At 33.2% G+C, this 21,875-nt stretch overlaps 1 protein-coding gene across 6 annotated transcripts in view; it reads left to right on the top strand.

Moving 5' to 3' along the window:
* EVI5 (ecotropic viral integration site 5) overlaps window positions 1-21,875 on the top strand; it is a 190,663-nt gene that overhangs the window by 77,775 nt on the left and 91,013 nt on the right. For 5 of the 6 annotated variants that reach the window (XM_045801783.2, XM_087866105.1, XM_045801782.2 and 2 more), the window contains 4 exons: window positions 2,656-2,716; window positions 11,503-11,556; window positions 13,370-13,402; window positions 13,977-14,123. In XM_045801783.2, the coding sequence (XP_045657739.1) occupies window positions 2,656-2,716; window positions 11,503-11,556; window positions 13,370-13,402; window positions 13,977-14,123 (295 nt within the window). The remainder of the gene's footprint in view (window positions 1-2,655; window positions 2,717-11,502; window positions 11,557-13,369; window positions 13,403-13,976; window positions 14,124-21,875) is intronic. The other variant, XM_045801785.2, reaches the window with a different exon arrangement.

Raw genomic sequence — 21,875 nt, 5'->3', positions numbered from 1 at the left:
CAGAACTAAGAAAAACATAAATAAAAACTGCAGAACATAAATAAAAGCAAATCCTATGTTCATTGATTGGAAGGCAATATAATATTGTTAACACATTAGTATTATCCAAGGTGATCTGTGGAGTGAATTGAAGTGTGTCTTAAAATACCGATGATATTTTTTTGCAGAAATAGAAAACTCCATCCTAAACTTCCTAAATAAACTCAAAGGACCCAAATAGCTAAAACCATCTTGAAAAAGAACTACAAAGCTGGAGAACTCACACTTCCTGATTTCCAAGCTTATTACAAAGCCATCATAATCAAAATAGGGTACTAGAATAAAGATAGACATCTAGACCAATGGAATAGAATAGCACTCCAAGAAATAAACCCTCACATATGTGGTTAAATGATTTTTGACAAGGGTGCTAAGACCATTTAGTAGGGAAAGGTCTGTCTTTTCAACAAATGATGCTGGGAAGACTGGATATCCACATGCAGAAGAACAAGGTTGGACCCTTATTCAATATGATATGCAAAATATAAGTCAGAATGGTCAAAGATTTAAATGTAAGAACTAAAACTGTGAAACTCTTAGATGAAAACATTGAACAACACTTGGAATTGGATTTGACAATGACTTTTTGGATTTGACACCAAAGGCTCGAGTAACAAAAAATAAAAAGACAAATTGAACTGCATGAAAATTTAAAAATTTTGCACATCCTAAGACACTCTCAAAAGTGGGAGAAGATACTTGCAAAGCATGTATTGGATAAAGGTTTAATATCCACAGTGTATTGAGAACCCCTGAAACTCAGCAGCAAAAACCACAACTGGATTCAAAAATTGGCAAAGGACTTGAATAGACAGTTCTCCAAAGAAGAAATACAAATGACCAATAAGCACATAAAAAGATGTTCAATATAGGTATAATATAGATGAACCTGGGGGACTTTATACTAGGTAAAAAAGGCCAGTCACAATGGGACAAATTCTGTGTGATTCCATATGTATGATATTCTTAATGTCAAAATTATAGAGACAGAATGTAAAATGGTTGTTGCCAGAACCTGGTAAGAGGAATGGGGTTTTCTTATTTAAGGGTATACAATTTCAGTTTCATAAGATGCAAAGGACAGAACAATGGACATGATGGTGGTGATGGCTGCACATTGTAAATGTATTTAATACCACTGAACTATATACCTAAAAATGGTTAAGATGGTAAATTTTACTATGTGTATTTTATCACAATAAAAAAAGTTGTTGTGAGTTAAATGAGATTTTATATGTAGTAAATAATAGGTTTTTCTCCTTTGAGGGGGAATTTGATTTTTGACATCAGCTATAATTTTGGGGAGGCCTAGGTTTGTTAGTATTAGGAGTAGTTAAACTTGTTATTAACATTTTTGGTCCAGAGTAAGATCTAAAAATAACTTGGTGGGAGTAACTTTTATATGGCCTATAAACTTTTGTAAAGGTAATTTTACACTTACAGTTGAGTTGCAAGCATAGTACATTGTATTTGTTACTTCTTACTCTCCTACAATTAGTGACAGTTCTTTTAGTCTTTATCTTTCATGACCTTGATACTCCTGAAGTGAGCCGGTCAGTGGGTTTGCTGGTTTGAATTTGTTTGATTTCTCTTGATTAGATTGAGGATGTACATTCTTAGGAAGGATATCATGGAGGTGAGATACCCTTCTCAGTACGTCTTAACAGGGAGTGCATGATGTCAACATGTATTACTGGTGGTGCTCACCTTGATCAGTTGGCTCAGGTGCTGTCAGGATACTGTAGTACAAATTTACTATTTTTCCCTTGATATTATCTAAATATTTTGAGAGAGATACTTTAAGACTATGCTTATACTTTTTACCCACTTATTAGTGTCCATAGATTTTTCTTGCCTGTGGGGGGGAATTCTAATAGTGATTTTTAATTTATTTATTTTTATCATTATTATTTTTTAATGGTGATTTTTATATTTGTCTCATTCTTTCTACGTTGAGGAATCCTTTTGTTAGAAAGAGTTGTTCCAGGGCACCTGGGTGGCTCAGTCGGTTAAGTGTCTGCCTTCGGCTCAAGTCATGATCCCAGAGTCCTGGGATCGAGCCTCATGTCAGGCTACTTGCTCATCGGGGAGCCTGCTTCTCCCTCTCCCTATGCTGCTCCCCCTGCTTGTTCTCTCTCATGCTCTCAAATAAATAAATAAAATCTTAAAAAAAAAGTTTCTTTTCCCCCGTTATAAATTTTACACAATTTTTTAATGATTTTTTTTGGGGGGGGGGTTGTGTTGTTTTTTTTTTTTAGTTAAACTGGATTTTAACCAGTGTATTTTAACCAGTGTATTTTAACCTGAGGAAGAATGCTAGATAGTTCTTTTTATAAGTTTAGGACTAAATAGAATCTGTAAACTCAGTTCTTTGATGCCTTGTATATTTCACTTTCTAAAGTTTATTTTTGTGTGGTTCTCATTTTTGTTATTTGTGAAATAGTTTTTTAAGTAAGAATCCATGTAACTGTTCAGATGATTTTTCTAATATCAAGTATCTCAAGTTATAAGTTGGGGGAACCTACTGGAATTATATTTTGTGTTAATAAGTAGTTTTAAATTTTATAATTTAGTAACTACTTCAGAGTAAAAACATATCTTTTTTTTCCTTCTCAGGCTTGAAAAAGAATACACTACAATAAAAACTAAAGAAATGGAGGAGCAAGTTGAAATTAAAGTAAGCATCTCAGGACTTCTAAAAGTGCCAAACATAAATTTATTGAAGTCAGTCGTTTGATCATGTTGATATATCTATTTCCTGTAACAAATTTAGCAGTGATGTTTGTTATTACTTACTTATAAATTTATTTACCATCCCACTAGGTTATAGTTAAAAATAGACATTTCAAAAATCAGAGTAATGCAGTAAGTGGTTTTCATTCTAGTGTGAGAGCAGCTCTGTTTCTAGATTTGTTGGTGGGTCATCAGAAGAAGATACTTTTATGGAGAAGATAATTACCACTTCATTTAAGCGTATTTTTAAAAATGCAGAGAAGTCGATCTATAATGTGCATAGACTAACAGGAGTGTAGTCTAAGGTATACCGAATAGAGCAAATCATTGCACCAGAACTAATGGCTGCCTTAGAGCTGCAGGAAACTTTGGCTAATTCAATTTTCTCATCTCTAAGCAAAGGTTATACTTTTGAACTCTCCACAGAAACAGGTAGATTGCCAATTTTAAGGGATATATGAATTCCTAGTATACCTTAAAATTCTTATTTGTACCCCCGTAGGCCAGAAATTCTTAAGTTGAGGATCTTTGACATTGTTCGAGTTGGAAATTAAAAGAAAGTTTTAGAGGTTTTATGCTGACATTTCAGGATGGGGATGATGAGTAGAAGCAGGAGTTAAGAAACTCAGTGACTTGCTGATCCAATTTCTTACCTCTTTGTCTATATTCTTCCCCTTCCGAAAAAAAACCCACAAAAAACAAAAATAAAACGAGTTTGGAGTGACTCCTCCCCCCCTTTTTTTAACTCTACATTTGGATGTGTCTGAGTTTTGACTTGAACCTGGCAAGACATTAGATGACCACCTTACTTATAATTATTTAGCCATGTCTTAATTTACCTTTGCTATAAAGTACCTCTTCATTATTCACATCCATAAGCCCTTTTCACAAGTAAGGGAATGAGTTTTATGAAATTGGTATTCTTTCTTGCCATGGTCCTTCTCAAAAGCCTCCTTGGAAACCACCTCTCCTTTATTTCTGCGTGACCTCTCTCTTGTCTCTGTCCCTTTTCTAGATGTTTTATTTTCATTTCTATCAGTATTCCCTATTAATTAGAAATAGATAATTCTTCATTTTTCAGAGAGAGAAAGAAAAGATCCTTGTGGATGTTTTCCCCTCCTTTTTAAAAATTCTGTCACCCAACTGCTGCTCTACCATTTGCTTTTCTTTTAGGTACCATGAGTAAGAGTAACATTAAATCATACCCTCCACTTCAACCTACTGAAAGTGGAAAAGTACGTCATCCTGATGAGTGGGGAGAGAGTATGGGTTATCGCATACCACCAGTATTCGGAACTGCAAATCAAGAATCTGAGGATGGGAAGCCATCCTGTTCATTTCACCATGCTATGTTATTGAAAAAAAAAAAAAATCACAGTTCTGTGAACAATCTTTTCTCTTAAAGAAGTTTCTTCTAAAATTAAATCACGTGAATAGTAAGAATACCAAGAGGCTTTTCCAGAAAGATCTTTAGCACAATTTAGCTTGTATTTGCAGTTTTTCTCAAACTTCAGTTTTGAGGGAAAGTTATAGTTAATGTACCTCACAGAGTACTTTTGAATGCCAGCTCCATGTGTCTTAGGGAAAAAACAGGTAGCACAAACTGTTTATAGAGAAGAAACTGGGAGGTGTGGGGTGGGAAATGAAAGTTCAAAAAGTTAGTAACACATTGGGTAAATAAAATTTGCTGATCTCAAAGGTAGTTTGTTCCATTTATAAAATTTTGTCTCCACGTAGTTTTTTCTTACTATCAAACCATTTTCATCTCTTACTTTACTCCTCCTGCCACCAAAAAGGACAAAGCTGTGACCATTTTTGTGGGACTACACTTTCTTTTTTTAGTTTATATAAGCTTGGGTATGTCTGATTTTTTACTCGGACCTGGCAACTCATCTCAGTCATAATCAGATGAGCACTGCATTTACGGATAGTTAGCCATGTATTATTGGAGCCTTTCTCTAAAATGGGAAATGCCACTTCCTTAGTCACACTCTCTGCCCTTCTCTCCAAGGTCCCTTTTACAAGGGAATGAGTTCTCTTAAACTAATGCTTTCTTGCCTTGGTCCTCCTCAAAAGCCTTCAGAGAGATAATCTTATTCTGTTTTTCATACAAACAGATGGTATGATCATCAAATTATTTGATGTTTTGATGTGGAAGTAGAAAATCAGCCATTGATAGTTTTTCTTTCATTTTTTTTTTTTAATTTAAAATTCTAAGACCTTTGGGTCATGGACCTTTTTGTCTAAGAATTATATCTGGAAGCTCCCTGATGAAGGTTTAATTTTTAAGTATTTTCCACCCCTTTTCTGAAAGTGTTATAGAAAGATTTTGATAATAATTGTTTCATATGGAGAATCTTGCATTTTATTGTGTGAAATTTTTTATTAATAGAAACAGCTTTCTCAGTATCTTCTTCCAATCTATTGATCTTCCACCTGAGGGGGAGGAGGTAAGAAATATTAAAATTCTAGCTTATATTAGGGTAACTCACAAATCTTTAAAAAAGAAAAGCCTTTATTACCCCATTCTATTTAAGGCTGACAATTGAACTGATAATCTAATATTCATATTTAAATTTTGTGCTTTGGGATATAGAGATTTGAGCCCTGCAAATGGGAAGAGTTAGAGATTCTGACTGGTTTTTAGCAGAAGTTCAATTTTTTTTTTAATTTAAAAATGAAGTATTCCAGATATGTTGAAAAACATAGAATAATATAAAAACTCTTGTGTATTCACTGCCTGGCTTAAAAAAGAAAAACATGACAAATGTTATCTGAGTCATCCAGGAGTTATATTTAACAATCAGTGTGAAGTGTTAGTATTGGCACATTTATTTAACACTTAATATGTGAAGGGTCATTTACATGCATCATCTACTTTGATTCTTCTAATAACCTTATGAGAGGGTTCTTATCCTTGTCTTTTTGAGCTTCAGAAAGCACAAAAAATACGCTAGTGGTCACATTGCTAGAAAATGGTGAAAGTAAAGGATTTGAAATCTGATTTATGTTTTTCAAGACCCATATATATTCTTCAGTGTATATACCGTGCTGCTTTCCAAAGGAGACTTAATGCATTGTGATGTAAGGATTCAGATACCTGTTTTTCTGTGGCATCACAAACTTTCATAAAAAACTAATGGATATATAATAATATCCAATGGGGAGTACAGTAACATAATTTATTCAAGAAGTCATCCATTTAACAGGTATTGTAGAACCTACGACCTGTCCGAACACTGTTCTAGGCACTTGAAACAGGTTTTTCTGCCCTAATGGAGCTTACATTCTAGTATGGGAGTCAGACAATAAACAGAAAAGTACAATGTATAATATTTTGATGAGGATAAGTATTAAACAGAGAAAAGAATACATCTGGGAAGGGAGAATAAAATGGTAATGTTTGGATTGAAAAGTTAGAGAAGTTTGACTAGATTACTTTTGAATAAATACCTGAAGGAAGTGAAAGAGCTGGGTATATAGGTATCTGGAAGGAGAGTAGAATCCAGTCAGGAGTGTGCCCAGGGAGAAATAGTAAGGAAACCATTGTGAATGGGACAGTATACATCATGAGGAAAGTGACAGGCTAAGGTGTTGTTGAACGCGTGACGACTTTGGCTTTGAACCTGGAAAGTCATTTGGGTTTTCAGTGGAGGAGGAGAAGGTATGTTGAGAGTAGATTGCAGGGGACAGGAAGACTAACAGAGGCTGATGAAGGCAACAGATGATGGTGGCTTGGACTGAGGTGATAAGAAGTGATTGGATTCTGGGGCGCCTAGGTGGCGCAGTCGTTAAGCATCTGCCTTCAGCTCAGGGCATGATCCCAGCGTTCTGGGATCAAGCCCCACATCAGGCTTCTCTGCTAGGAGCCTGCATCTTCCTCTCCCACTCCGCCTGCTTGTGTTCCCTCTCTCGCTGGCTTTCTCTGTCAAATAAATAAATAAAATCTTAAAAAAAAAGAAGTGATTGGATTCTGAATAGATTTTAAAGATAAAGCTGACAAGTTGATTTGTGGAGTTGTGAGAGAGATAGGAGTTAAGCATTTTGGCTTTAGTATGGAGAAAAATAGAGTTCCCAGTACCTGAGATGGGGGAGTCTAAAGGAAGATCTGGTTTGGGGAGGAATATCAGGAGCCTAGTTAGAGGTATTTTAAGTATTAGAAGCCTAGGAGATGTTCAAGTAGTCCCTTGAATATTCAGAGTTGAATTTAAGAGAGGGCAGGCTCAAAGTATAAATTTTGCAGTTTTTGGCAGAATGAGGATAGTAAAAGGCTGTAGAGTGGATGAGATTACCTGAGGAATGAGTTTAGATGAGAGAAGAGAGTTCAAGAATTGAGCTTGATCATAAGCCAACATTTAACTTAGAAAGATGAGAGCAAAGCAGGAGAACACTAGGGAAGTATAAGTGTCCTAAAACTAAGACAAAAGAGAGTTTCAGAAAGAGAAGGATTTTACTGTGTCAGTGCTAAAGCATGTTCTTACAAGATGAGAAAAATAATCATTGAATTTGTCAGTAGGGAGATAAGCTAGAAAAGAGCAGAGAAGTAGTGGGAACTAAAACTTCAATGAAACTAGAAAAAAATGGAGATAGGGAGTATAGATATCTTTCAGGGAATTTGCTATAAAGAAGAGAGAAATGGGACAGTAGCTTCAAGAGAGGGTCATGATGTTAAGGGGATTTTGCTTTTTCTTTACTTTTTGTTAAGATAAGAGAAATAACCACGTTTTAACGGTGACAACCAAGTAGGAAAAACTGATGTTGTGTGAATGGCAGGGAGTAATTGCTAGAGTCAGCACGGTTTAGGATTTAGCCCATGGTAGGAGATTTGGTCACCTAGCTTGGATAGTTAATCCACAAGAACAAGAGAGAATCTAAAATATATGGGAAAAAATGTAGGTACGAGGTAGGATGTGGTTGTGGGAGCTTGCAACGTTTTGTTCTTGTTGCTTCAATTCTCTCAGTAAAATTGGAAACAAGATTATCATTTGAGAGTGACAGTGGGGTGAAGGGTTCCTGGTTTGAAGAAAGAAGAGCAAGTATGAAACAGGGATCTGAGAGGGTGAGAGAAGGAATGGCCTGAGGAAATACATTATTGCTGCTAGGGCACATTAGTAGTCCAACTGATTTTAGTGATTGTTAATTTAAACAAACTTCATTGTTTTATTTTTCTTCAGTCATATTTACCATCATAGGTGCAGACACAGAGTTGTAAGTATGTTAACCCAGAGTAGTGGTTTTACCAGGCAAGTATGATAACGCCTAAGGGAGAGAGGGCAAAGGGAAGGATAAAAGCAAGGGAACATCTATAATGATTGGAAATTAAACTTTGTAAAGAGGGAAGAGAGCACATCAGAGTGAGGGACAATGAAAAGTTGATAGGATCAATGGATTGTCCCAATGAGAAAGATTATTGAGTTTGGGTTATTTCATAAAATGAGTATGAATAAAAGGGTGAGAATAAAGTGAGTTGTTAGAAACTGAAATTCCCCCATTTGGGGATATAAGGTTTTTTTTAAAGTCGTTTTTCATTATTAAAAATAGCGCATATTGTTAGCATGTTTGTATATAAAGTTTTCGGCACCTTATATTTTCTTAGCCAGTTGTAAAGAGTAGAATTATTGAATTATAGGATATTAGTATTTTTCAGACTTTTGATATGCACTAAGTAAATTTCCTAAAGAGTATTTCCAGGGTATGTTCTTTTTGGCAGCGAGTTTCCATACCACTAACACTTTGCCTGCATTCAGTATTTCATTTTTGCTCTCACTCTTCATCTCACTTTCTCTTTTCTAATTTGATAGGTCAAAGTCTCTCCCTCTTTTTTTTTTAAGTGTAGTTTTCACTTTTAAAGTTTAGAAAATGCTCTTCATTCACTCTGGCAAATATAATTAAAAAGATAGGTACTCAAAAATTAATGAGAATTCAGTGAAATGATAAATTTTAGTCATCAATTTTCCTATATATCGGCAATAAACATTTCAAAAATATCTTAGAAAAAGAAATTCCACTTAAAATAAGAACGAAAGCATTTAGGAATCACCTAAATGAAAAATAAGATAGAACCTAACAAATTATCACTGAAAAACTTTGCATAAAGGCATTTAAAAAGGATGAATAAAGGGGAGAGACAAAAAAAACTCTGTGTTAAATAAAGTTATGATTTCGCCCGTCAAATATACATTAACAAACCCAGTCGTTTAATTCCTCTTGATTTTGCAGAGCATTAAAAAAATCTAGAGAATAGTTGTAAACAAAAGACAAAAATTATAACATAGTATTCAAGCCTGACTTCAAGAATATTATGAGCAATGCTTATCATTAATCAAGTTTTTGGTATTATGCTGTCTCATTCATTCTTCCCATAGCATTGTAGGTTTTTTATTACTCTTATTTTCTGATGAGGAAATGTAGAGTCTAAGATATTGAGTAACATGCACAGGTTTTAATTTTGAAGTGAGGATTTGAACCTAAACCTACCTAACTTCAAAACCCACTCTCTCAACTAATTAGTATACTAGTACTTAGGGTTTGGGGAGGATAAATAATACAATATAAAGATGGGGGAAATTAGCTCCACCAGACATTACAGAGGATTACAAAGCTATAATTACCAAAATACTGTGGTGTTAGTCCAAAAGAAAGACAGAAACATTTGAAATTTAATAGGTAATCCTGAAATAGTCTTTAATAACTGATAAAGTCTATTTATCAATATATGATGAAATAGATGTCATATAATTGAGGAATTGGTTTACTTAAAAAGTGGTATTCAGACATTTGGGTAGATGTTTGGGGAAGAAATCAATTTAGATTTTTATTTATAGCAAAATTTCAGAAGACTTAAAGGGGATGGAGAGGGAAACCCAGGTAAATGTTTTTAGTTCTTAATTTTATAATATTTTAGCATAATTTCTATTGTAACATTAACTGTTTTCACTCAATTGTCTGATTGAACTAAACTTTCTAATAAGTCTTTTAGGATAACAAAATTTTATAAACAAAATTTTATTTTTTTGATGAAATATGTTGAGAACATTTTGAGAATCACATTTCTTTGGATTTGCAGATTTTGAAAGCATTTAATAATTGCTTATTTGTCTAGACCACTGTGCTACACATAATACGAATAGCCAACAAATGAGAAACATTTTCTTCTTGAATTCAAGCTATTTTGTAGTCTGAAATCACACATAAAGTAATATCAATTTCAAATCATTTAAATATATTCTAAGTGAATAGAACAAGAAGATCTAATTTGCAAATCTTTCTAATAACTCTAAGATTTATTTGTTCCAATATGGTCCATTTAATAAGATACAATAATTCATAGAATCTTTATTTCCTGGTCTGAGACTTTATATGTTATATAAACTATAGTCTTCAGTGGAAAAATGATATATTGAATTAATAGAAATTTCTGAGGAAAACATTTTTAAAAGCAGGGATTTAGAGGGTGGTAGGGTCGTAAGAAGGCTAAGTTCTGGGATAGATTTGTACAAAAGGTAAGGGGAATTTGAAATTATGATGGCAAAATAAAGAAGTAACTTGAAGAATTCTAAAATGAAGGGATAAATAATATCAGGATTCATATGAAACTATGTTGTTGGAATATGCAAAAAAATGGTTTTTTTATGTAGAGTGTTCTAGTTTTAATACTTAATAGTAATTTGATAGGGTTTGGGGAGTCAGGTATTGATTGGTTAGGTGACGATTTTTTTTTTAATCTGGTTTTACTTTTTTTTTGTTTTTTGTAATGTAAAGATTTATTTCATTTGAGAGAGTGTGTGTGCGGGAGAGGGGAGGGGCAGAGGGAGAAGAGAGTCTTAAACAGAGTCTGTGCTGAGTGCGAAGGCCAACAAGGTGCTCGATCTCAGGACCCTGTGATCAGGCCCTGAGCCAAAAGAAGAGTCAGTCTCTTAACCAACTGCACTACCCAAGCATCCCAAATCTGGTTTTGCTTTTTGAACTATTAAGAAAATGCTAGTAATCGGAGCTGTTCATTTTTTTAAGTTTGGTATTTTTTTTTTTAATTTTTAATCTTTGAGGAGGCTCCATGCCCAACGTGGAGCTTGAACTCACAACCCTGAGATTGAGTCACATACTCTACCAACTGAGTCAGCAAGGTGCCTCCATTTTTTTTAATTTCAAAACAACTCATAAGTAATTAATTCGATGAAAACAACTCAATCTTTATATTTTCAGAATGCAAGGAATTTTGCAGCTTTGCATATATAAGGCATAGATGAAGGCTGGTCTAGTTCTGAACTGACAATCTGGTATTTATCCTATGAGCTGCATTTTTCAGATTTCTTATTTGTTTATTTGATAAACATTTGAATACTATTTATGTAGTGTTTGTAAGAGGTAAATGAGTTAGAGTCTTTTCAATCTAATGGGGATGTTAAGACATAAGAAAATACTGATTATGAGTCATGGTAGGTACTTTAATAAAGAAAGGGGTTATTTCTGTATGTCCTGTAGCTTATATTTAAAATTCAGTCACAGCTGGAGTGATAAATGTGGTTATTTCCTTTACTATGTATTTCCTACTCTGAACCTATAAGAGCTTGACAGACAATAATGTAACCATTCCTTAGACCTTTCCCATTTGTAAAAGGTGGTACATTTTAAGGACTATGATTTAGGTATTTTTTCCTCTCAGGAATGCTTGCAAACAAACCTCTTTTTTTGTTGTTTGTTTCTTTTTTTCTTTTTCTTTTTTTTTTGCAGAGGTTACGCACAGAAAATAGACTTTTAAAACAGCGCATTGAAACATTAGAAAAAGTAAGTAACTACTTATGCAAGTTTCTGTTGAATGCACAGGATTATTTTCTATTTATTTAAATAAAGGTTCAAGAAATCTATCACAGGTCTCCCAAGTTGTGTTATTAACTGCTTAGCTTGCCTAGCTTACTACTTAACTAATTTGTCATTAATAAAAATTGATCACTATGAGTCCTTAAACTTTAAGGTTAAAGTTTTAATTAAGATTATTATTAGAGTAGCATGTTGATGTCATTTGTTTTCTTTACATATAATCTCTAAAAAGTACGTTCTTCAGAGGTAACCTGATTGAGAATTCATTCTGTATAGTATTTTAAAAATGACTTTCAAATGTTCCCCTGACTTTCTAGCCACATATTAAATGTGTCAGTGATTCCTTTAAGGCCTAGGATTCCTTTAAGTTTAGTCGAAATGACTGACTGATTTCCCGTATAAAAATTCACCATGGTGTTGATTTTCAACACAGGGGAATTATACTTAAACATTTGGTTCTCAGACTTATTTTGATACTACTTTTTACCTCTTTCTTCTTCTCTGTTTTATATAAAATAACTGGGCAAATGTGGAAAGTTTTGCATTATTTTTAATATTGTGCTTTTGATGTAATATCTTTTGTAGTTTTGTTCTGATGCTATAAGAATATATTGAGTAATAAAAGCATAGTCTAAGAGTTTTGGTTGTTTGGAAGGGCATTTTTTTTTAAACAAAAATGAGAGTAAGTAGGTTGATAAATGATATTGCCAAGTATCTTAAAATCTTCCCTGAAAATCTACAGATCAGTATTCAAGAAAGAAAACATGAAGATATGCATAGTTTGGATATTTGTCTTTTGTTTGAAAGCATCACATCACACACAAGGATAGGATGTTTATTTCATGTCTTACGGTTGTGTAATAATTTCAGGTACATTATGTTAAGTGAAAAATAGTTTTCCTGTATTTCCTTCATCTTATTAGAGTTGCTTTGAGGATTATTCTGTTTTTCCGGTGACTCTGCAAAAAGGTTGAGCTTAATTTAGTTTTTAAGTTGTTCTAATTGCATATTGTTTTTTCCACTAAATACTCAGTTTATAATATCTGTCTTCTTAGGTGGTCTTTTATCTTTGGAATGAGATATTTTCATAGAGAAAGTATTTTTATTTCACTGAACCGTCAGAAAGATAAAGGTGCTGTAGGAAAGTGTTAAGTTTGGATTTTACTTCTAGAAAATTAAGTACCTTCCTACTTGGTTGCATAGCCTAGGTCTGTCCTTTAGCGCTTAGAATTCTATAAATACTTACATATCAGTTAAATTCTGTGACTAAAATGTTTAGTTACTGAGTTATTGCTAGAGTTTATTATATTGAGCTCATTAGTTTCATTTGTCATATTTTCCTTGCTTTGCTTCCTTGGAAGTTGCTGTGTACAAATTGTCGTCACACTTTATAAGTGGAATTGCTTACTCAAATTCCTTCTCCCTTTCCTATAACTGGTTTGACAATATGGCTGACTCCAAGCATGAAGACTTAAAAGTATGCTTTAAAAAGAAGCTATTTGCTTGTCTCAAATGATGAAAAACCTCTTGGAATTTGTATTTGGTCTTCTAGAAGCATATGATTTTCTGCAGTCTATCCTTATTTTGATATATTTTTGTTAAGGTTAAGAATAATAACAAACACAGTAAATAGCCTTAAAGTCAAATCTAAATGTCTATTTTAATTACAATGAAAAGTAGATGGAATTTGGGTATGCTTTGTTTCTTCTTATTCCTAATTTTATGCACCTTTATTTTATTTCTTTCTCTTAAATTTCTATCTGAATTTTTCCTTTTGTAGGAAAGTGCTTCCTTGGCAGATAGATTGATACAGGTATAGTTTTTTTGTTTTTGTTTTTGTTTTTTTAGCCTTTTCTCTAACTTTACTTCTAAGGAAAGTCCTAAACCTAGAAATTCACATTTTAATGCATGCAATTTTACATGCATTTTCCTAGAAATAATTTTTTGGGCTGGTATAGATGCGTGTAAACTTAATTTTTGATAACAGTGTGTTATCTTGGTTTATTAAACACCTTTTGCACGTTTAAAAGCTAACCTTATTTTAAAGTATTTGTTCCAAAATGTCAATCAGTGGATTCTGTGAAATTAACTACTATACATTGAAAATTTTAGTCCTGCATGTACAACTCAGTAATATTGCATGAATTGAATTTTTATTGACTGAACAAAGAATTGTTCTTAAGATTATCAGGTAAATTTTTTAATTTAGTTTCTCAAAATTTGCTGGAGCGATAATGAGTTGCTGGTTAATAATTACTTAGGCTGTTCTGTTCTCTGAGGCGATTTTTTTTTCTTAACATGTCACAGTAAATAACTAAACCTCACAAAGGCAGTCTTTCTTGAATCTATCCTAAATTGCTTTACACACACACAAATTATGTCCTAAGGGACAAGTGACAAGAGCCCAGGAGGCTGAGGAAAACTACCTCATAAAACGGGAGTTGGCCACCATCAAACAGCAGAGTGATGAGGCCAGTGCTAAACTGGAGCAAGCTGAAAATACCATCAGGAAGCTCCAGCACCAACAACAATGGGTAAGGAGTCTGGTAGTGCTTTTTCTCACCTTTCTCATCCCCCTTCCCTTTAAACTTTTTTTTTTTTTTTTAAAGCACAACTTCTGTCCTCTTGTTTTAAGTAATTTTGTTTTCTACTTTAATTGAATTCTTAATCAGTTTTATGTTATGTAATACTTAGGGGTCTTATTGTGGTTTAAAGACTCTTTATTCTAACATTCTTTCTCTGTCTATACAGTTTTTTTAGAAATAGGTAATATTTTCGTTTCTTACATTATATTTTAAGTCACAGAAAATAAGTGATGTTTGTCAGACTTGCTTTTTAGGTTTTAGAAATCTGTTTCATATTGGTATTTAGAAATCTGTTTCATATTGGTATTCATATGGTTAATTTCTGAATCTTAACTCCAGCTAGTTCTTGTTAATTGTGCAGATGAAATATCCAACGTGGAGAATATATGTAATTATCTCACTAAAGTTTCAAAAATGTGGGTATTTGTGTCTTATGAAAAACTACAGCCTTAACTTCCTACATCAAGACATCAAATTATGGTTTAAGATATATGCTTATATTTTTCAAGAGGAGAGAAATTTCAAAATGAAAAAAATGAACTTTTAAAAAATTATGTTAACTACTTTAGGTTACTAAACAGCTACCTATTTTACAGCTATTCTGAGGTATCTTTTGCAACTTAGACACCATTTTTCATTGGCAAATTCAGACTAGTGTAACCTTAGTCAAGGATATGAGGGCTAAAAAGAAAAGCCAACTGTTTATTTTTAAAAAGATATTATTTCTTGTTTCAGTTTTCTGTTCTCAGGAGTTGGATTGTAACAGGAGTAGGCAGAAAAAGTTATGTTAAATCTAGAACTCTCTATGGGTCAGAAAGGCAAATAGAATGACTTCAAAGTTGGATGTTACTTTTATTCAGTAAAATTAAGAAACACCATAATGAGCTGGCTACAAATATCAGAAAACTGAAAGCAAAAAGAAGAAATTGACAATTGAAAAAACCATAAAATAAATTTTTTCTGTTATGTTAATGGAGATCATTAAGAAAAATGAATAGTTTGTAAAAGAATACTAAAAAGTTGGGAACTCAAATATTTTGTTATGCATTTGTTATGAAGTGTTAATATCAAAGCATAAAAAATAGAAGAAACAGAATTGAAGGGTTCCTGTTGGGGATTAGGTTAAACTGAGTTATCAGTGTAATGTAATTTTGTTGTAGAGAAAGATAGTATTATGTTTGCATTTAGCAAAAACTACAGTTATAACCCATTAGAATCATGAATTATTGGGGTTTTTTATGTAGTTTTTCAAATATTGAGATCTAAAGGACATAAAAATAAGAATGTTTATAATGAAAAAAGTAAAATGGACAAGCAAAAATGGCTAGAATGAACTGAAGCTTTTGAAAGTAAAATGTAACAAAAGAATCTCTGTGCTGTTTCAGGGACAAGATAGACTCACATTGTGGAACTAAAGTATAACAAGTAGAATGCAGATCTCTACTTTGATTTTGTTTATATTTTTTTCTCACTTGGCAGACATTCTTCTAAACCGGAATAAAATGTAAAACAAACATACAAAGCAGTGATGTACAAAACAGGTGAAAGTAACAGAGCCTTGGTTAAATTTCCAACTTCAAAGCAAAGTGCATATCTCTAGATAATAAAATAATTTGCAAAATACAGGAATATTATCTTTAAGAATTTTAGAAAATAAGAAATACTAAAGACTTTGAGGTGGGGAGAACATAGTTCTTTAAATAATAATGGTTAGATATCTGAAAAGAGAACCAGTGATTTTGATGATGCTTCATTAAAAATTCCTGGAACAATTAGAAAAATAACTTACTCTTTAAAAGGGAATTTATTATGTATAAGTCAAAACAAACTGACTTGTTTCTGCAATAAACAAAAACTGTGCCATAAGCGCAGTTTTAAAAGTTATTTGTTAGGCACTCTCATGATATCTTTCTAGTCAAGGTAGAGAAATATAGATGAAAGTAGTAAACCTAAGTGGTTTTATATATGATTAACTATATCAAGAGGTTATCCATGTTGAAGCAAAGAGATGTCAGAGATGTCTTTGTCTCCTAAACCTATGCTTCCAAGTATTTTAATGTTATTAAACCCTTATATGCAAGGTATGTTTAAGAATTTTATACATGAAATATTTCAGAAATGTAGCTAATATGTTGCACAATGAATAGATTCCAAAATATATTTGAAGTATATTCAGAATAAGAAACTAAAATAAATGGTTATTTTACAAAAATAAGTCTATAGCCTTGCCCTTAATTTTCAAATTCAGAGAGATGTTTTAGTGATGCTTTATATAACAAAGACCTAGAAATTTTAATTGACGGGAAATCAGGAATTGGCCAATAATGCAATACAGTTTACCCTCCCCCCCATCCCAAGTAGTCTTCCCAGAAGTATAATGATCCAATTTAATTCTAAGTAGCTTGCAGAAAATTTGTAGTGTTGTTTCTCATTTGAAAACTGAAACCTGTGTGAATTGTTTACACACTTTATTATGGCCAGTGTAGGAAAGGCTGTGGCAGCTCTGGGTATTTTTAGACTATACTAAAGAATACAGACATTTAAAAGTATTTGAGAAGTGATCTTATGGAAAAGTGATTAGCCTTTTTTGATATTGCTTCGGAGGGCAGAATGTGTTTAAGGTCCAAGGATACAAAATCTTATTCATTGGAATTTTGATAAATGGAGTAGTTGCTTTGCAAAGTAGTGAGCATACGAGTGGTAGGAAGTGAACATCTGTTGCTACATATTTTGATTTCAGCCTTCCAGTATAACCTCATGAATTCTTCAGAACTCAGAATAAAGGTTTCAAACCTCTATTCCAGGAGGAGGTATTGAATTACCAATAAAGTCACCCACCACCATCACCCTCTATTGCCAATAGTGTCATTTTGTATGATATAAAGAGCTTTGGATTTCATTTATGGGACTAATTCTAGTCAGACTGTTTTGCTAATTCTGTGACTTTTGATATTCAAGGACTCAGTTTTTTTCCTCTAAAATGATTACATAGGGGTAGATCATCTTAAATCTCTATTTAAGTGAACTTTATTGAAGTATAATTTACATGCAATAAAATTCATCAAGCTTAAGTGTATAGTTTAATGTGTTTTAACGAATGTATCTAGTTCTATAACTATAACCACAATCAAAATACAGAGTATTTCTATCACCCCCAAAATTTTCATCATGTCCCTTTGCAATTCACCTCTCTACTTCCAGCAACCATACTGCTTTCTGTCACTGTAGTTTTGCCTTTTTGAGAATTTCATATAAATGGAGTCATTAAGATATGAGGCTTTTGTGTCTGTCTTCTTTCAGTTAGCATATTCACTCACTTTTTTTCTTTTTGGTAATGTGGTAAAATAGATACAAAATAAAATTTACCATTTAAGTGCACAGTTCAGTGGCACTAAGTACATTTACAATGCTCTGAACAATAACCACCATTTATTTCTTGAACTTTTTCATCATCCCAAACAGAAGCTTTTAATAGGATTAAAAAATAGTTCCCCCTTTCTCCTTCCCCTGGTAATCTCTATTCTACTTTCTGTCATTCATATGAATTTGCCTCCTCTAGGTAGCTCATATAAGTAGAATCATACGATATTTGTCCTTTCGTGTCTGACTTATTTCACTTAGCATAATATCTTCAGGGTCATCCCTGTTGTAGTATGTATAATAATTTAGTTAGTTTTTATGGTAGTTGAATAAAACTCTGTTTTATGTTTATACCACATTTTGTTTATCCATCCATCCATTGATGGTCATTTTGGTTTTCTGCCTTTTGGCTATTATGAATAATGCTGCTGTTATCATTAACACACAGGGATCTGTTTGAATCCCTGTTTTTAATTCTTTGGCATATATATCTGGAGGTGGAGTTGCTGGATCATACAGTAATTCTGTTTAACTTTTTGAGGAACCCATTGAACTTTTTTTCACAATGGCTGCACCGTTTTACATTCCCACCAGCAATGTACAAGGGTTCTAATAAATTTCTTTACTTCCTCACCAACTCTTGTTATTTTCTGGTTTTGGGGAGTTTTATTTCTTGTTTTTTAGTAATAGCCATCCAGTAATTGGAAGTGATATTTCATTGTGGTACATAGGAATGAATTTAACCAAGAAGATAAAAGACTTGGACTAAAAACTATGAATCATTGTTTATACATCTGTTGATGAAAGAAATTAAAGAAGACATAAATAAATGGAAAGATAGCCTATGTTTATGGATTGGAAGACTTAATATTGTTAAGATATCAACACTACCCAATATGATCTACAAAATTCTGTCTTTTGCAAAAATGGGAAAGTTGATCCTGAAATTCATATGGAATTGCAAGTAGGCCTAAATATTAAAAATAATCTTAAAAGAGAAAAACAGAGTTGAGGAACTCACACTTCCCAATTTGAAAACTTACTACAATGTTAGAGTAATCAAAACAGTATGATACTGTTATGAAGCTAGATATTCAGATTAATGGAGTAGAAATTTTGAGAGTCCAGAAATAAACCCATATATCTATGGCCAGTTGATTTTTGATGTGGGTGTCAAGACCATTCGATGAGGAAAGAATAATCTCTTTGACAAATGGTGCTGAGAAAACTATATAAGAATGAACTGGGACCCCTACCATATACCATATAGAAGAATTAACTCAGAACGGATCTAAATAGAGATTCTGTGGTTTTAAAATAGATTCGTGACCTAATTAGAAATTTTATAGTTTTAAAATAACTGTTTTATGGTTTTAAAATCATATGACATTCTTAGAACACATACGGATAAATCTTCATGACCTTGGATTTGGCAGTGGATTCTTGGATATGGGTTCTTACACACCAAAAGCATTGACAACAAAAAGAAACAGGTAAATTGGACTTCATCAAAATTAAAACCTTTTGGACATTAAAGGACATCATCCAGAAGATGAAAAGGCAACTTACAGAATGGTAGAAAATATCTGCATATTACATATTTCATAGGAGTTTAGCATCCAGAATATATAAAGAACTCTTAAAACTCAAAAAAAAAAGATAACACAGTTTGAAAATGTGCAAAGGATTGGTGCATTACTTATGGTAACCAAGACATGGAAACAACCTAGGTGTCTAATGATGAATGGATAAAGATGGGGGGGGGGATGTACACACACACACACACACACACACACACACACACTGGAATATTACTCAGCCACACACACACACAAAAAAACCAGTGGAATCTTGCCATTTGCAACAACATGGATGGACCTTGAGAGCATTATGCTAAGTGAAATAAATCAGAGAAAACAAATACCATGTGATCTCACTTATATGTGAAATTAAAAAGAAAAACAATTTATAAATGAGAACAGATTGGTGGTTGCCAGAGATGGGGAGGAGGAGGTGAAATGAGATGAAGAGGAGTCAAAAGGTACAAATTCCCAGGTACAAATAAGTCATTGGGATTTAATGTACAGCATGATGACTGTAGTTACTGTGTTGCATATTTAAAAGAGAGTAGATCTTTAAAGTTCTCATCACAAGAAAAATTTTGTAACCTTATGGTGACATGTTAACTAGACTTAATGTGATCATTTCGCAATTTAAACAAATTTTGAATCTTTACATTTTATACCTGAAACTAATATATTGTGTCAGTTGGCCTCAAAAAAATTTTTTAAATGAAGAAAGGACTTGAATAGACCTTTCTCCAAAGAGGATATACAAATGGACAACAAGTATATGAGAAGACACTCAGCATCATTAGTCATTAGGGAAATGCAGGTCATGATGAGGTACTAATTCACACTCACTAGAATAGCTATAATAATAATAATAAAATAACAAGTGTTGGCAAGGAGAGAAATTGGAACCCTTGTACCCTGCTGGTATATATATATATAAAAATATATAAAATGGTCAGCTGTTGTGGAAATTAGTGTTTCCTCAAAAAGTTAAACATAGAATTATCACATTAAATTATCAATTCATTTTCTAGGTGTGTACCCGAAAGAATAGAAAACTGGTATTCAAACAAGTAAGTGTATACACGTTTGTAGCAACATTATCCACAAAAAAGTGGACATAGCCCAAAAGTCTATCAGTGGGGGGCGCCTGGGTGGCGCAGTCGTTAAACGTCTGCCTTCGGCTCAGGGCGTGATCCTAGCGTTCTGGGATCGAGCCCCACATCAGGCTCTTCCATTGGGAGCCTGCTTCTTCCTCTCCTACTCCCCCTGCTCGTTCTCCCTCTCTCGCTGGCTGTCTCTGTCAAATAAATAAATAAAATCTTTAAAAAAAAAAAAAGTCTATCAGTGGAAGAATGGGTGAACAAATTGTGGTATATGCATACAATGAAATATTCAGCCACAAGAAGGACTGAAGTACTTACACATGCTTTACTATGGATGAACCTCCAAAACCTTAAGCTAAGTGGAAGAAGCCAGAGACAAAGATCACATCATATGATTCCATTTATATGAAATATCCAGAATAAGTAAATCCATAGAGACAGAGCAGATTGGTATTTGCCGAAAGGTCGGGGTGAGAAAGGGGTGAGAAACTGCTTAATACGTAAGAGGTTTTACTTGGACTGATGGAAATGTTTTAGAACTAGGTAGAATTGGTAGTTGCACAACATTTTGAATATCCTAAATGCCACCTAATTGTTCACTTTAAAATGATTATTTGAATTTTGCCTCAATACATTGTTTAAAGAGACTACAGAAATGAAGGAATGAAGGTATGTATAAAGTTCGAGGAAATAACACATTTAGTTTGAGTGATTGCAGTAGAAGGTGGGAACAAGGGAGAATGTATTACATTGCAGTGCTGGAACCCATTGGTTAAGGTCAGGGTAAGACCAGAAGCAAGTGAGCTAGCTTTATATGAAGAGCCTGAGAAGAATGAGAGCTCCCTCAGGGATAGGGCTGGGCATGTCTTAATTGTGGTCACATTGAGATAAATATTGGAAATTTAGGTAGCGTAATAGCTAATGAGGGTGACTCCCTTACAGTGAATTTTCAGGAGTGAAGGATCAAGGTGGTCTGCCTATAACTGTTGTATATAACATACTAGTTTCAATTGGAGAAAAAGATGGAAAAAAAGATACACTGTGCAAACACTAAGCAGAAGACTGGAGTGTCTGTATTAATATCACATAAAGTGTACTTCAGAACAAGCAACATTTCCTAGAACAAAGAGAAAATCATGATAGTAATAGGGTCAGTTCACAAAGATGTAACTATCTTTTTTAGGATTGTGTCTATTTAGGAATATATGTCTCCTAACGTGTGTGCTCCTAACAATAGAGGAGTGTGAAGATGAACTGATAGAACTAGAAGGTGAAATAGACAAATCCACAGTTATGGTTGGAGTTTTCAACCATACTGTCTCAGTACATCCCTGTCTCAGTAACGAATGAAACAAGTAGCTAGAAAACCAGAATTGATGTAGACGACCTGTGCAACATTATCAACCAAGTTGACGGGCTTGGCCATTTATGTAACACTTTACCTAATAACAGAAGAATACATATTCTTTTCAAATGCACATAGAACATTTACAAAGATCATATTCTGGGCCATAAAATAAATATTAACAAATTTAATCGAAATCATAAAAGTATCTTCTTTGACTCTAACAGCATTCAGTTAGAAATTAATAATAGATATCTGAAAAATCCCCCAAATATTTGGAAATTAATGCATTTTTATCCATGTATCAAAGAGAAAA

This window comes from Ursus americanus, chromosome 12 (assembly GCF_024610735.1).
Source record: "Ursus americanus isolate L20-20 chromosome 12, mUrsAme1.1.p, whole genome shotgun sequence".
In the NCBI taxonomy this organism is placed as follows: Eukaryota; Metazoa; Chordata; class Mammalia; order Carnivora; family Ursidae; genus Ursus; species Ursus americanus.
The sequence above is the reverse complement of the archived record's forward strand: the minus strand, read 5'-3'. Positions and strand labels throughout refer to the sequence as shown.